The following is a 16,344-nucleotide window of genomic DNA, read 5'->3' on the forward strand; positions in this document are numbered from 1 at the left end:
TAGCTGTACATGTGCAAAAGGTCAAACAAGTAAAATACAGTTTACAGGTAAAAACTCATAGCTGCCTATGTATCATAGTTACTGTGCTTGGCTTTTGTTAGGCAGTGTAATATATCATGTAGTCAGAAACTTCTTTACCTGTGCAGTTGGCTTCATCTGACCAGTCTCTGCAGTCATTGTCTCCATCACAGCGCCAAGCCTCGCGGATACAAACACCTCGTGCACATGTAAACTCCCCGGGGCCACACTGATGAGACTCTGTTAAATGCATCAAAAACAAAGTTATTGACCGCAAAAAAAATGGCACCCCTTGTATTGTCAATAGCACAACAAAGCAGAAAACTTGTTGATTAATATAACTGTAAGGCTCAAGGCAAAACTTGAGAAATAAACAGCTCAAATAACACATTTTATACAGATTGGTTCAAGAATGTGTTTAAAAACGTAATAGATGTCACACATCTCAGCAGTTGTGGTGTGGTGTGTGTGTGTGTGTGCATATAATATTGTTCTATTTGTTTTTAAGATATACTTTTTGAAATACAATGTGAGAACAAAATATCAATCTGGAAAAATACAGTAGATAGGACCTGAGGAGTCCCACAGGGCACTATTTTTTAGCTCAGGCTCATTCTCACAAAATCAGCTCTGGCTCAAGTGCATAAAAATACCTGTAACAAACTTTATTATCTTTATTTCTATTACAAACCTAATCATGTCAACACCCAGCTACACTTATTTTAGTGGACTCTCCAGCAGCATCAAAGCAGCTGCATTTTACTGTTGTTGTACAATTTTTAAAAGGATTGTGGTATGACTGAAATGTTTTGCTATCATGAAGGTCATTTCCATTTACTCTTGCCAACATTATTACATTTCTTTGACTTTTGAATGTTCTTTGAAAATCTCTGCAATAACTGGAGGTTACTGTGACAGAGGCAGTGAGAGTGTCTATTCTGCCAAATCATCGCACCCAATGTTTAACCTCCCTTCACAGGTAATAGCTAATTTATTTAAAACCATGGTTAAAACACAAGAAAGTGTGAATGAAAAGCACGTATGTGAGCAAATTCTTTCTCAGTGTTAACATTACACAAAAATGTAATGCCAACAGTCAGTTAACACCGCCAACACTTATTTGCCGGCAGCATTAACAACCACACAAACAGTAAACAACGACGAGCAGCACTTCTTACCACAATGTTCCTCGTCACTGTTGTCCCCACAGTCGTCTTCATGGTCACATTTGAAGGCCAGTGGAATGCAGGAACCTGAGGCCACGCAGCGAAACTGGTTGGAGGGGTCACAGGTCGTCGTGGCTAAGAAAAGACATGACACAAAAAAGAACATGCTAATGTTTTCTTTCTGGAGTAACAGCAGATTTATCTTTACTGTGGGAAAAGTGATGCAGTTGGATACTTACGACACTCTTGTTCATCACTCATGTCTCCACAGTCGTTGTCACTGTCACACTTCCAGATGCTGCTGATGCAGCGGCCGTTGAAGCAGCGGTACTGGTTGGCCAAACAGCTGTGTTCTGATCGATGGAAAAGAAAAGGTCACATGTAAACCGCTGATTAATCAGGTCGTCCCCTCTGAGGTAGAAGGCCTCGTTTCGAAACAGAGACAAAATCATTCTGCAACACTCTGTGGTATGTGCTGTGTTTCACCAGTCTTGACGCAGGTGTTGTTTTGGAGCTGGTAGCCGGTGGGACACTGGCACTGCAGCTCTCCGTTGGGCATGGTTACAGTCGGGGTACCATCCGGGCACACACAGGTATGTCTGTGGCCGGGCTGAGGCAGACACAGGAGGCTGCACGGCTGGTCGGCACACGCATTATGGCCTAGTAGGCAACAGATCAAGGCCACGTGTGATTTTAATTTGTCCAAGCAGCTAATTTGTACATGTGAACGACCATATTTGCCTTAATTCAAACAGCAGCGAAAGTTTTTTATCTGAGAAGCTCTGGCTCTGAAATGTAACAGATATCTCACAATGTTGGACTGATCTGATTTCTACTTTCAAACCCTCTGGACGTGTCTTCCCTCTCAGCTCCTCACCTCTGCTTTTTCCCTTATAGAAGATCTTGAGGTCCATGACTCCGGTCAGTCTGCCAACAATCAACTCGTTGCTCTGGGAACCAGCCTTTGGAGCTTTGAAGATTCCCATTCTGGACCAGTCATCCCAGTACAGATCATTCTGAAAACAGCATTCCAACGTGAGCCGGTTGAAAACTTAAATCTAATCCAGCCTTTTGCCATTTTATATATACCACACTCCTAACAGGGTTTAGTGTTAGAGGTATATTTTAGGTAACAGGGTGCCAGATCTTCAGAAACAGGGAAACATGTTTCTATACAGAACAAATATCATGTTTCTAATATATAACAAGACCTGAGGAAAAGTACAAAGACAGAAGTTTTTCATATATTCCAGACAGTCCTACCTTGAAGACAGCAATGGCGTATGGGTGTGGCAGTCCCTCCATGAGAACGCTCCTCTGGCCCCCGGTAAAGTTGGCCCTCTCAATGCGGTCACTGTAGGCTTCGGTCCAGTACAGCCAGTGATCGTCAGCTGTGATGCCGTTGGGCCAGCGGACGCCCTCCGACACAATGCAGGAGACGTTGGTTCCATCCATGTAGCTCCGGTAAACACCAGCTGCTCGGTCTCCCCAGTCGGTCCAGAACATCAGACTGTGGGATGTCCCAGGAGGGAACACAAGGTTAATTCAACTGCAAATGTTCAATAACTTGTGTGCTTTATTGTCATTATGAGCATTAGCAAAGACACACTTTGACATTTGCTCAGGGTTGATCTATGAGATAAAGATGAAGAAAAGATAAACAAAGAAAAAAAACAACACTTCCTATAGGTGATGACAGATATTTTGTGATTTATCTGATTTATTATAACTAAGATTCATTAAGAATGTAATCAAAAGCAGTACAGTGCAAAGATCATTGATATCTGGACCCCAAGCACTTCCTTTCTTAGAAATACAAGACAGACTGGCAACAAAAAAGCCCCTGAAAAGTAAGAAGAAGATGGGATAAAAAGAAGAAGTGTGTTCAGTGAGTCAAACATAAATACATTTTCTGATTGAAAAAAAAACAGGAATTACGGAAAAACACAGTCAAAGTAAAAGCAGAATGGTGTTTGCAGAAGTGGAACCATCTTCTTTCTTTTGGTGCATGTGAGAAAGTGTGAATTTTAGATAAAGAAAGAGAAGCAGTATTTGGAAAGTATGGTCAGTTTGTCTGGTCATCTCTTCCTCAACGGCCTGTTTGAGGGTTGGAGGGTAAATCATACAGTCCTGCAGGTTAAAGCCTCAATCCAGACTGTTCTGACCGCAACAATGTAAATGAGGATAACCTTTATCAAACAATTCAAATTCAAATTAGTTGTTTTAACGTTGCTTTCATGCATTAAAGTCTTACCTTTAGAGTGATGACGGATTTGAATCCTGTGCTTTTTTTTTTTTTGTAATGTAGTGATCTATTTGTGCCTTGACAGTTAAGTTTAGAAGATGGCTGTATTATGACAGTGAGCGCCTTCTAATGTAGGAATAAACTACAAGCGTGTGTGATATCACCTCTCTCCAGGCAGCAGGACCAGAGCACGGGGATGTTCCAGGACGGAGGAGTTGAGCAGAGTGTGACGCAGGTCTCCGTCAGGGTTCGACACCTTCAAACGCAACAACAGAGAAACTCCTCAAAATGAAACAAAATAATATCCATAATATACCATGATTAACAAATGAGTCCTTAAAGAGCAAAATTAGCTGGATGAGAACTAGTGGGATCATTTCAGACACATTGAAGACTGACTGCCTCATGTCTGCAGCAGTGCTAAAGACATTTGTGGTGGTCTCCTGTGTCCTATTGTGTCCTACTGTGTCCTACTGTGTCTTCTCTTTTGACAGAGTTTCTCAGATACAAACGCACACACTTTGGTGTTTTTCTATACCTCAATCTTCTGAGCTCCAGCATCTACCCAGTAGAGCAGTCTACTGATGGGGTCAAAGGTCAGGGCCTCCACGTTCTGCAGGTCTTTCCTCACCACGACCTCCTGACCCGTGCTGCCATTCAGACAAAGACGCTGCAGGGGAGAAGATGGGCGACTGCATGTTGATAATGTGTAACTGTGCAACATACTGAAAACAAGCTGAGCTTGGCAGGGATGAATGAGCTCCCCTTGAGTCCCTGCACTGATATTAACAAGCCCTGCTTCACTTGTGTTTAGATACTGCAAAAACACATTGTGTCAGAGAAAATGTGTGGCCTGACCGCCTCCCAGAGGAATCCCTCACTGACCTGTATGGTGTCCAACGAGATGTCGGCCCAGTACAGGCAGTTCCTGTCAAAGTCAAAGTCCAGAGCCACGGCCTCCCTGAGGCCGGCCAGAGGCAGGGCCTGGTCGGTGCCTGTGGCCAGGTCGTAGCGATGGATGGAGTTCCTCACAGCGTACAGGATGAACTCGTTACTCTCTGGAAGAACACAGGACAAGTGTTTGAGTGGGGGGGGAAAAAAAAAAGACACACCGGGTGTTGATTGGTGGGAAAGAAACACTACAATAACTGTCCGTGTTAAGATGCACAGAACACCTGCAAGCTTCAGGAGAGAGTCCCTTCTTAATGAGATGCTGTCTGGTTGGAGATGTTTCACATTCAACAGCTTGCAGGGAACTCGCACAAATTGAGACGTGTTTGAGGCTAGTCCACCCCCACACAGTCATTCTACATACACTGTGCAAACAGTACTGTTTGGACTTCTGTAAGTTTGTGATGTCACAAACTTAAGCTCATATCACCTTGAGCTGTGTTGCAGGGCTAGAAAGCTACAAGACCAAAGAAAACCAGTGGTTGGCTTGTGTGTGTCACTCAGAAAAGAGTCAGCCAATCAGAACAGAGGGATAGTGATATCAATGCACCTTAAAAGAAAAGACACAAAAGAGCCGGTTCTTGGTACTGCTCCAGGGAGAAGCTTAAGAGAGGAGATGCAAAACTATTTTGAATGACGTTTGGCACAATAAAATCTTCTTCCACATCAGCTACACTGTTCAAACATTTATTAAAATGCAGGTTACCTCCGACCGGACAAGGCAGCATCTCTCCATCCAGTCTGGACTCCACGTCTCCTCCACTACAGCTGTCACCTGGTACCTTCCTGTAGCTGCAGCAGGAACACAAGACCAAAGAGTTTTACTCAGCTGGACACATGGTAGCGCTCTCACAAAAAAAAAAAAACACCCAAAAAACAAGAAGTAACAAACCAAAGAAAGTAAAGGCAAGTAAAGGCAATTATAAAAGCCAATGTTGAGTTAAAAGCATCAGAATAGACATTAAGTCCTCCCGACCTCATGTGCTCTGTCCTCGTGTCCTTATTTAAAAGCAAACCAGAACATTTTCAAATAGGAGAGAAGGCCTTTTAGTTCAAGCTGAGGCTTCATTCACACTTAGATTACACTGCCATCTACATTGCTACAGTTTATGACAAAAATCACCTGAATTTTTTTCCACCCCAAATATGTGCGTTAAAACTAAATACTGAAAACACATAAATACAACTCAAAAGGAAAAAGCTTGCCTTATGAAAATGCAAATGTGAATCAAGTATTGTTGCAGATTCTGGCATCATGCCAACACATCACAGAAGAAGAATCCTAGGCTATACATCGTCTGCACCGTAAAGTCAGATATTGCCAGTTTACCCTTTGCTGCGGCGGTAGGTGGTACCGACGGGACAAGGAACTGGAGGAGCATAGAGGTCACCCAGGAACTCAGGGTCAGGCACACACACCTGCAGAGACAAGTCTTCACTCAGCTTGAAGCCGTAGTCACTGAAAGGATGCAGAGCAGGGAGATAAAGAGGGAAAGAAAACACAATTAGTTTCTTCCCTCCACTTAATGGCAGCACATACCAGACATTTAAGGGGGACTGAAATTTGAGTCACACATTAGCCAAATAAGTGCCACATACTTTGGATATAACAAGTTCTGCCCACACACTAATGAATATACAGTAGACATCTTTCAAATCTTTTAAAAACTCAACTTGTCTTGTCTTTAAGAGCTACTTAACAATTAAGAACTGCTCTACAATAATATAATTTTTTTTAATATAATATATATACATATATGTGTTCAAGTGAAGATGAAGTGGCTCTACTGTTTGTAGGTGCACACAATTCACACAATGATTTAATTTTTGGGTTACGATTTGTTTTGAATTCAAAAATAAATCATCCAATCAAAATGTATTTGTCACAGGTGGACAATCAAATTCGAGAGGCATTTCAAGGATTATCAAAGGAATGAGAACACGTCTGAACTCTGTAATGACACAGCAAAACAACACAACATCCTGAGTACATGTTGTACATGAGGGAGGTGTTTCTACATTTAGATATCAACCTTTTTTTTATTACAGGGTTTCTTAGTTATCACGTTTTCAATACTACACAGAATAAAATGTAATCCCTCTTTAACCACAACAATCATATCAAACAAAAGATGTTAATGCAAACCAGCAGGTGTCATTTCAGTGAATTCATTCACTGACATCTAATATCACTATTTGGTCTACTGCCCAGCTATATATTGCAATTCCTGGCAATATCATTTATTGATTGTTGAGAAATGATCTATTAATGAAGGTCCATAAAATAATTTTATGTTAACAAGAGTTATTTTTCTTAATTCACTTACAGCAACAAGAAGTAAAACTGTGGACTGTGGAAGCCTTTTTCTGGGGGACTTTTTTATTACCTTTAAAGGCCTTTAGATACCCTGTAATATGACTGTAATATGACCCATTTTCACGATATTAACCCCTTCCTAGTCACATCTTTGTGTGGCTATATGAAATCCATGCAGTCCAACTTGGATTGTCTGTACTCACAGTCCGTATCCGATAAAAAACGTTTTGTGCATGAGTGGTTCCCTCACCATTCATAGTCCTGGCGTGTGCAGGAGCAATTAGAGATGGTTACTGGCCGGTCAAAGTCCTCTCCATTAAAACATGTAGCGTGGGGAGCTCGTCTCTTAAACGTGATCTCTCGGCCCAACAGACACTCGTTGCCGTGCTCGTCTGACGGAGACCAGCGCTTGTAGTCAGCCTCAGAACAAGGTACACCTGGAAAACAATTTAAAGAAAGAACAAGTGTTGATGTTTGACACAGAAGTGATGGTGACTTTTCAAGCGCTGAAACAAGTATGTTAGCATTTTACACAGCATCTACTACAGAGTAGAATTATGCTAACATTACTTTTTCCAGCCAACAAAATATAAGTCATATGTAAAAGAATTATCATGCAATGAAACAAGCCACATGTTGTTATTTTCTTTTTAGCTATTAACTAACAACCTAATACTAACAGTAACCAGTTCCTCCAGGAAATTTCTCTGTTTCAATCACAATAATCAATGTAACGCTGAGCGGTCAACGCATCATGAAATGGCAAGCTACAAGACAAGAGAAAACCTGTGACTCAGTAAATCAGAGAAGAGGGTTTTGATAGCAATGCACCTTAAAGACACAGACACAAAACAGCCTGTTCTTGTTAAGAACTCCAGAATTTAGTAAAACTAATGAGGTGCAACCAAAAAAATATCTTCCGATGGATTATCAAAAACAAGAAAAGCAAAAAACCTGGGACCTTTAAAAAGCATTTATAGCACTTGGCCTATTTATTCTATATTGCAGTCAAAGACTATGTTTTGTGTCATTTGAGTTCATAAAATAAAATAAAATATTTCCAGCTATTTCTGGGTCCTGCAGTATACTTATTATAATTAGGTTGTGATTACAACTGACTCACTCTTTATTAGGTACAGTGGTGTGAAAAAGTGTTTGCCCCCCTTCCTGATTTCTTATGTTTTGCATGTTTGTCACACTTAAATGTTTCAAATCATCAAACAAATTTAAATATTAGTCAAAGATAACACAAGTAAACGCAAAATGCAGTTTTTAAATGAAGGTTTTTATTATTAAGGGAGAAACAAAATCCAAACCCACATGGCCCTGTGTGAAAAAGTGTTTGCCCCCTAAACCTAATAACTGGTTGGGCCACCCTTAGCAGCAACAACTGCAATCAAGCATTTGCGATAACTTGCAATGAGTCTTTTACAGCGGTATGATGTTCTTTTTCTGAAATGCGGTGTTACTTTTACGCCAGATGTAATGGGACACACACCTTCCAAAAAGTTCAACTTTTGTCTCGTCAGTCCACAGAGTATTTTCCCAAAAGTCTTGGGGATCATCAAGATGTTTTCTGGCAAAAATGAGACGAGCCTTAATGTTCTTTTTGCTCAGCGGTGGTTTTGGTCTTGGAACTCTGCCATGCAGGCCATTTTTGCCCGGTCTCTTTCTTATGGTGGAGTCATGAACACTGACCTTAACTGAGGCAAGTGAGGCCTGCAGTTCTTTGGATGTTGTTGTGGGGTCTTTTGTGACCTCTCGGATGAGTCGTCGCTGCGCTCTTGGGGTAATTTTGGTCAGCCGGCCACTCCTGGGAAGGTTCACCACTGTTCCATGTTTTCTCCATTTGTGGATAATGGCTCTCACTGTGGTTCGCTGGAGTCCCAAAGCTTTAGAAATGGCTTTAGAACCTTTTCCAGACTGATAGATCTCAATTACTTTCTTTCTCATTTGTTCCTGAATTTGTTTGGATCTCGGCATGATGTCTATCTTTTGATGATCTTTTGGTCTACTTCACTTTGTCAGGCAGGTCCTATTGAAGTGATTTCTTGATTGAGAACAGGTGTGGCAGTAATCAGGCCTGGGTGTGGCTAGAGAAATTGAACTCAGGTGTGATAAACCACAGTTAAGTTATGTTTTAACAGGAGGGGGCAAACACTTTTTCACACAGGGCCATGTGGGTTTGGATTTTTTTTCTCCCTTAATAATAAAAACCTTCATTTAAAAACTGCATTTTGTGTTTACTTGTGTTATCTGACTAACATTTAAATTTGTTTGATGATCTGAAACATTTAAGTGTGACAGACATGCAAAAAAATTGGAAATCACAAAGGAGGCAAACACTTTTTCAGACCACAGCAAAAATCAAACAAAAAAATCAAATTAATTTCAACAAATTTCACAAAACGCTGTAAATTTCCTTGCAACTTTTTGGAAAAGTCGCAACAATCACAAAAAACTGTCCTGGCGGGACTAACAAGAATGTAGCAGTGAAATTAAAGCTTCTGTTGATAACTACAGCTGAATGCCTGTTGGGAGCTGTTGCTGGTGAGAATTTAAGAGTTCTAACATCAACGCCTTCCACTCGTACCTCTCACTGACCAACCTACCCAGAACGTCGGAGGTGTTGACCTGGAGGATGAGCCAGCTGTGCCTCTGCTCAGCGTAGGAGCCAAAGATGGTGAAGATGGTGCTCTTCTCCCCGGGCTCAGTCAGCAGCTGGTAAATGTACACCTCCTTGTCCGAGAACTTAAAGTCGGTCCACGTCTCACCCTCGTTGGTGCTGAACCTGACAGGGACATGGCCGATATTCAATCTATTATTTTGGATGTGACAAGGATTTTTTTTGTGTTGCTCTTTCAAATGTATTGTAGGCATCCCGCATTGAACATGTGTTCTTTTGTTCTTTCATCTGCAGCCTAGCGCCGATCCACTCATTTTCTGACAGAGCAACAGCAAGAAAGGGAAGATATCGTCTGAACAAAACACCAACTGAATGTGGGGGTAAAATAGGAGTATTGCAGGTATTTTAATTGGGTGGCTTAACCCAGTTATAATGACATTTAAATATATGTGAAGGCAAATCCAGGTTACTGAGTAACCAGAGTAAGGGAAGTGAATCATCCCTGCATGTAAACTAGATCAGCTGTTTTCACAGTAATAAAAAGTATCACATACACAAGAGCTGCCTGCAATGTTGCTATTGGCACATATGATCTATTACGTCTCTGTTCAGTAAAGAAAAGGGAATTTGCTGCTTGACTCCAACAAGCTGCTCCACATTTGCACAATTTGCTCCCACTGACTAATGAGCGCATGCATAGGGTGGGTGCCGTTTATGTGCTTCACTCCCCAGATTTCATATATTTGTGAGGGGATTTTTAGATAGAAACCTTTCAGCCATGTGAGATTCTCTGGGTTTGATACTTCTAACTCAAATCAAAGTGTTTATACAGGCCATTTGGACTTACTTGAGCTGTTTGGTGGCGCCTCCTTGTGCAATTGCCATCAGGATTCCACCATGGTCACCCCATGTGTAGAAATGAGGGCCTGCCAGTGCCTGGGTGACAGAGTCAGTGAGTTAACAGAGCACAGTGTACGTAAGAAGCATTAAACATTTGGAACAGCAAATCTATAGATGTTAATGACCTGATAAAATGGCATTTTTATTTCCTTAATGGGATCCAACTCATGTGATGATTCACCCTTAACACTGAATATCATAATGAAAGGAAAAGTAGTTTTTTTTCATAGTATTTTTATGTTGTATGTGTAAAATGTCTCTTTTTCCTTTTCCTGTAAAAAAACAAAATATCTTTAAATAGCCATCATGCACTTGGGGGCAGTTACAGCCAGTCAAAGGAGATTTGATGTTGTTAATTTGACCAGTAAAATTCCCCTAGAGTAAATTCAGCTTTGACCGTGACCTGGTGGGGAGCTAATGGCAAGTCAAATAGCTGGTATTCTCTTGGGGATTTTAACTCTGTCTTGCTCAGAGGAACGTTGAATCTGTGTATCCTCTATTGAAAAAGTGCACTGATTGAAATAAAAATCGAAGGACGGCACACAAAGAGTGAAATGTTCAAGTATTACTGGGCAGATAAAACTTCATCTTCGCTCATTTATGATGTTTTTAGCTACCTTTAGCATCTGAACACTTTGACATAGCAAGGTGTGGAAACAACTCGGTAGGATCCAACTTACATGAAACATGAGTCAGCTAAACAATCTGATCCGCCTTTGATGTTTGAATATTTTGTTGCATTGTACAATTGTTGTAAACAGTTTAAATGGATAAAATATATTTTTTTCTTATTTTTTTTTTACAATCAACAATCTATAATAATAAAGAGTAAACATGCTTTTAGAATTTATTTTGCAAATTTGTAAGAGAAAATAATAATAAAAAATAAAACTTATATTATTTAAATACTTTCTGAATTGAGCTTGCATAGTACCAGGTTGTACTTTTTAGATAAGTTCATATTTTTTTCCCTTACACAGAACACAACAAACAATATTTAGCTATTTTGTTTACATGAATAAAAACATTTAACTACCTTTAAGTCTCGAGCAGAGAAACATGACCGTTTTCAAAACAAAGACAGCTAAAGGAAAATAGTAAAAGAAGTGACGTATCGCATGTCTTGGGACCCAACTCTCGAGCGAGCTTTGCAGGTAGTAGTATTTACTAAGCCACGCCCCCTTCTGAGCAATCCAATCACATCTAAATAGTTTGATTTAAATTCCACTCATAACTAAACTCCATCCACACATCACTGAAGCTAAAGAGGATGACTAATGACAGTAATTGCTACAAATCCATTCATGTTCACATTTATTTTGTATCTATACTTTACATTGAGTGCCTGTTTAGAGGAGGAGAAAGCATTTCTACTCCTGCTTGAACGACAAGGGGGCAGAGGTTGATGTAGGGATGTGATATACTGCCACGAGTCTGCACAAGGTGTTTTATTGCAAAAGTTGACCGGATGCTCTATTTTGTTCCTGTGTCCGACTTCCTGCCCGTCTGAACTGCTCTGTGCAGCTTGACATAAAATAGACTTGATGCATATTTTAAGTTAGGTGGAGCAAAGAGACGCTTCTTGAACACTACATAAATGTACTCCCGTGCATCTGGCAGAATCACATGTATTGTCTAAAATGGCTGCCATTAGCACTGGTGGCCCTGTCGGAAACCAAACGCAATGTAGCTGGCACCAGTGGAATCAAGCCAATAAATATTTCCACGAGTTAACTACATTTTTCTAAAGTCGCTCCTTATTATAGCTTTCAGGCTGTCCATCTGAAAATAATCCCGTCATTTATTATAAAATAAGCTCTAAAAAGTAATGTTTTGGGGGGGGGGGGGGGGGGGGGGGCGTCTGTTTGATTGACAGGCTGGTGCAATCAAGTTACAGCTGCCCCCCTCTCCCCCCAGCTTGTCCAAATATGGTCACAAAATAATGGATGACATCACCGCTGGTTGCAGGTTGGTACATGACCTGCCGAGCACCATACAGTAGACACACTAAGTTTGCGAATAGCTGTCATGACCATACTGGAGCATGTAGCTGCTAAGCAACACATATTTGTCTCAGGAGTTAATAGCAAACATTCCACTCCAAATGAATGCTGTTGTTGCTCTGTGTCTGCTGTATGTGTAAAGACGCAACTGTTTGCGAACACATTTGTCATAAAAACTAAAGGTACTAAAAGTATTCCAAAATTGTGCTTTCAGCTTGTTCTACTATGTGGTCAAAAACAAACTATGACTGCAGCTTAAAAAAACTAAACTAAAAGCATCATTGGCTGAAACATCAAGGTGATCAGTCATAACTTATTATCTTAGAGGCAGTTTTTCCTTTATATGAAGTAAACGTAGTCTATATTTCTAACTAGATGAATTAAATTAATATTGCAGTGTTTTTTTTTTTTTTTTTCTATCTACTGATAAGGTCTATAAAGCTTGAATACATTTACAGGCACGGCACCTGACTCCATTACAATATGTAATTATTTTTCATGATAGATGAGCTGCCTGTGGTTTTGTTCTTTTCATCATCTGTGTTGGATTTTGTACTGACCTCTTTCCACCGGGCTCCAGCGCTGCTGGAGACATACACATTGGGTTTGTTGGCCAAGTTCCTGCCTACAGATCCTGCAATCAGAAGACAAAAAGGCATTTTACACCCACACACACACACACACACACACACACACACACACACACACACACACACACACCAGGGGTTTTCCCCCTGAATATTACAGATTTCATGTGACCACTGTTTTTGCTTTCATATATGGAAAATCTGCAACCCAAGAACTCAAGCCAGAGAATTCTGTATCTCTTAATGCATGTGGCCTTTGTATGTGCTGACAAATACTTTCCTCTGACAGTATGTTGTTATTTAATAAGGCAGATCAACAGGAAGGATCTGCTCAGGCGACGCACAAAAACACAATGAAAAAAATTATACAGAAAGGGAATGTAAACTTAGATCCAAGGATCGAATGTTCATTGTCTATAAAGTGTAAAGTATTTTAAGTTGTTAGCAGACATGCTGAAGTAAATGTAAAAGTCAGAGGGATGTCTTACAGTAAAAACAAGTTGTTATTCTTTGCAAGAGGGGAGTGCTAAAAGCATGAAAGGGGCTACGAGATGTGTTCTTGGTGTATTACATCATTTTTACTTTTTGTGTGTGAGGCTGGAAAAAGATCAATTGCTGAAGCAACTGTAACATTGAGATTGGCAATTATATAAAATCTCCCCTAGTTATCAGGATTATAACTCATAAACTCATCAAGGATCATAAAGGCCTGTTGCAAACAAATCCACCCAGAGGAGGATGAAATATTTCACTGGCTAAGAAACAAGTGTGACCTTCTTTTAGAAAGAGGAAATCTTAACGACCACCAACTTCTAGCATTATACCAGTATACACAGGATGTACTGTGTAGAGCATTACAGGATTACACTGTGTAATGGATACTGGGTTTTTGAGGCTGATCCCGATTTTAGGGAGTACATTTATTTTGTTATTGATATATTGGCTGATATCCATTATATCTGTATGTATCAACGCAATTCCCTGAAATGTGCTTATCAAACACTTCTCACACTTTTGACAAAGATGTGTGATAGAGGCAGGAAATTATACTGTTTACTGCCCATGCTGATGTCAGTGCACTGAATTAGTGAACTTCACTGTGAAGGAAAATTCCTCATCGCTTTGGTGATCATCGAACCTCCACTGCTACCAAACATCCAGAGAAATATCCTCACCTCTAGTCACAGGATTGAAATAAAACTTTGCACATACAGTCATGGTTCCTAGATGATGAGTCCTAATGACTTCAATGATCTCCAGAGTTTTAATCCAGTGTCACAGGACATTTATGTTCCAGGTTGAGACGGTAATAATGGTAATAACTGGATCGATATCTATGAAATTAATTACAGATATTCATGGTCCCAAGAAGATGAATTGTAATAATTTTAAGGATCACCTGACTTACTGTCTAACCCTATCATGAGGTCAACATACCCTTGGAGAGCTGCAAATTTGGCTGTGAAGACTAAGATTAAAGGCTGAAGGTGCTTGTCATGCAACTTTCAGGGAACGGTGCTCGTACAGTTGCACAACAGGTAAGGCTGTATCTACTGGAGAACAATATTTTATCCCTCTGCTCCATCACCTCCCACACACATCCCTTTATGTATCCTTCCATCCATTCATCAAGAACTGAATGGAATCTGTGAACTGAGTGATTAATAGCAGCATCGTCACCTGCTAACATCTACGGACATCAACCTGTTTATCAAATATCATTTCAGGGTGAAGGACTTGAAGCAGGGAAGATTAAAATGAAGGTAACATGGTTATTGTGTCTCTGTTGATGGCCGTAACAATGCCTCGAAAATGAATTACGCTCCATCTCTGTGTAAAATGGGCTAATGACTCTCATTAAATATCTTCACACAAGAAGCCAGAGATCTGAGACAATAAAAATAAAGCCCGCCATTGTGCAGATATGAAACTGGCAAGCACAAGCATGCCATCACTGTGAGTGTGTGTTTCATAGAGTTCCATTGGAATCACTATTTAAAGATCTGACATTTTTGGACTGCAACTGCTGATAGCTCTATGTTCTGTCAAAATTCAATATCTTTAAATTTGTGGAAGAGTCCAGGATTTTTGTTCTGGATAAACGGAGGAGCATTATCTTTGAAAATTAGAAGACCATGGTGGTATTGTAATGACAAAAGAAGGAGAAATAAATCACTTTGTCATATTCTTGGACACCTACAGTATGCAGAAGTATCTAATTAGAATCAATGTTGGAGAAATCACTGCGATAATGCTTTTGCTGTATTTGTCTTCTTCTGTTTTGTCTGATATTTTGTCTATTTTTATACAAGGTCAATCAAATTGTTCAAAGACTGCTCCTGTTGCACATGAACAATAAGCAGCACCGTGGCGTGCATGGATCACAGGGAATCTATAACCTTTGTGAATGAGTATTCCAAGTTTCATCGTTTGACCTGAGATACACAAGTTTTTGAGTGCAAAAAGAAATTGCTGACACGGTTAAAATTGATGGAATTGGCAAATATTGCAAGTTGAGGAAGAACTGATATTATTGTAACCACAACGTAATAAAAAAAAAAGTCATATGTAATCACTTCCTATGATAATAAACATACTGCACATCACAGATAATTCAGGAAATATATCACTTCTTATCTTTTTTTGATTTAGCCGTATTCTCATGACAACCACATATCCCTGAAACCCTGTCATTTTCTGTTCTGCTGTTTTTTCAGTCAGCCGGCATGTGGTTTGTTTTGATGATGAGAAAAGAGGTTGAAGAGCATTGCTGACTAATAAATGAGAAGTTGTTATGTTTAGAAAGGCTGAATTTACACTATAATGCCTTCAGCAGAGCTTCTGTTGAGGACCTTCATTGTGGAGGAATCACGAGAATTTTGCAAAATTCCTGAAAACATTGCGGAAGGAGGTTGAATTTGCATTATTTATTGTAATACCAACATTTCCCGGAGGGACTAACAAAACCTATGAACTGCAGGATACATTGTAATATCATAAGCATCTAATATATACGGATACTATAATTGTTAACAACTCTTTCATAATAAGCTAATGAAATTTGTAGAGGAATGTATTATCAGGGTCGTTGTGAATGCAAACATACAGTATCTATGCAGTGTGTGCATGGCATTCATGCATGCCTGTATTCACGAGTGTGTTTGACCCGTCGAGTTCCCCACTGGGTGCTGCAGCAGTAATTAGCCCATCTGTTTGAGTGCGATAACGAAGCAAACGGCGGCGGCGTTTGCCAATCCGCCCTCCTCACCCTCCTTCCTCCTCTCTCTCTTTTTTGCTCTCTTTCCATGCCCGTTATCTAATAAGAATTGAATTGGAGAGACTGGCTGGGTGGAAGGGAAGAAGACTCTCAAACACTGTCGAGCATCAACAAATCGATGCTATCTCCCAGCTGTGACGAGGCAAAGAGGATTCCAACAGCAGGCAGAAAGTCTGCTTCAGCAGTAGAGCAGGGAAACTCACTACATTTCCTTCTCATGAATTCATCTTTTTTTTTTTTTTTTTTAAAAAGAC

General features: G+C 40.2%; 1 protein-coding gene across 4 annotated transcripts in view; it reads right to left on the bottom strand.

Moving 5' to 3' along the window:
• sorl1 (sortilin-related receptor, L(DLR class) A repeats containing) overlaps positions 1–16,344 on the bottom strand; it is a 98,613-nt gene that overhangs the window by 21,674 nt on the left and 60,595 nt on the right. For all 4 annotated transcript variants that reach the window (XM_069147345.1, XM_069147342.1, XM_069147344.1 and 1 more), the window contains exons 11-25: positions 12,787–12,860; positions 10,171–10,259; positions 9,310–9,488; positions 6,948–7,134; positions 5,711–5,839; positions 5,087–5,172; positions 4,315–4,487; positions 3,968–4,099; positions 3,594–3,685; positions 2,448–2,694; positions 2,062–2,200; positions 1,671–1,844; positions 1,424–1,537; positions 1,197–1,319; positions 139–258 (exon numbers count right to left, since the gene is read on the bottom strand). In XM_069147345.1, the coding sequence (XP_069003446.1) occupies positions 139–258; positions 1,197–1,319; positions 1,424–1,537; positions 1,671–1,844; positions 2,062–2,200; positions 2,448–2,694; positions 3,594–3,685; positions 3,968–4,099; positions 4,315–4,487; positions 5,087–5,172; positions 5,711–5,839; positions 6,948–7,134; positions 9,310–9,488; positions 10,171–10,259; positions 12,787–12,860 (2,058 nt within the window). The remainder of the gene's footprint in view (positions 1–138; positions 259–1,196; positions 1,320–1,423; positions 1,538–1,670; positions 1,845–2,061; positions 2,201–2,447; positions 2,695–3,593; positions 3,686–3,967; positions 4,100–4,314; positions 4,488–5,086; positions 5,173–5,710; positions 5,840–6,947; positions 7,135–9,309; positions 9,489–10,170; positions 10,260–12,786; positions 12,861–16,344) is intronic.

Source organism: Embiotoca jacksoni, unplaced genomic scaffold, assembly GCF_022577435.1.
Source record: "Embiotoca jacksoni isolate LCO1_2020_lvr unplaced genomic scaffold, fEmbJac1.0.p SCAF_14, whole genome shotgun sequence".
Classification (NCBI taxonomy): Eukaryota; Metazoa; Chordata; class Actinopteri; family Embiotocidae; genus Embiotoca; species Embiotoca jacksoni.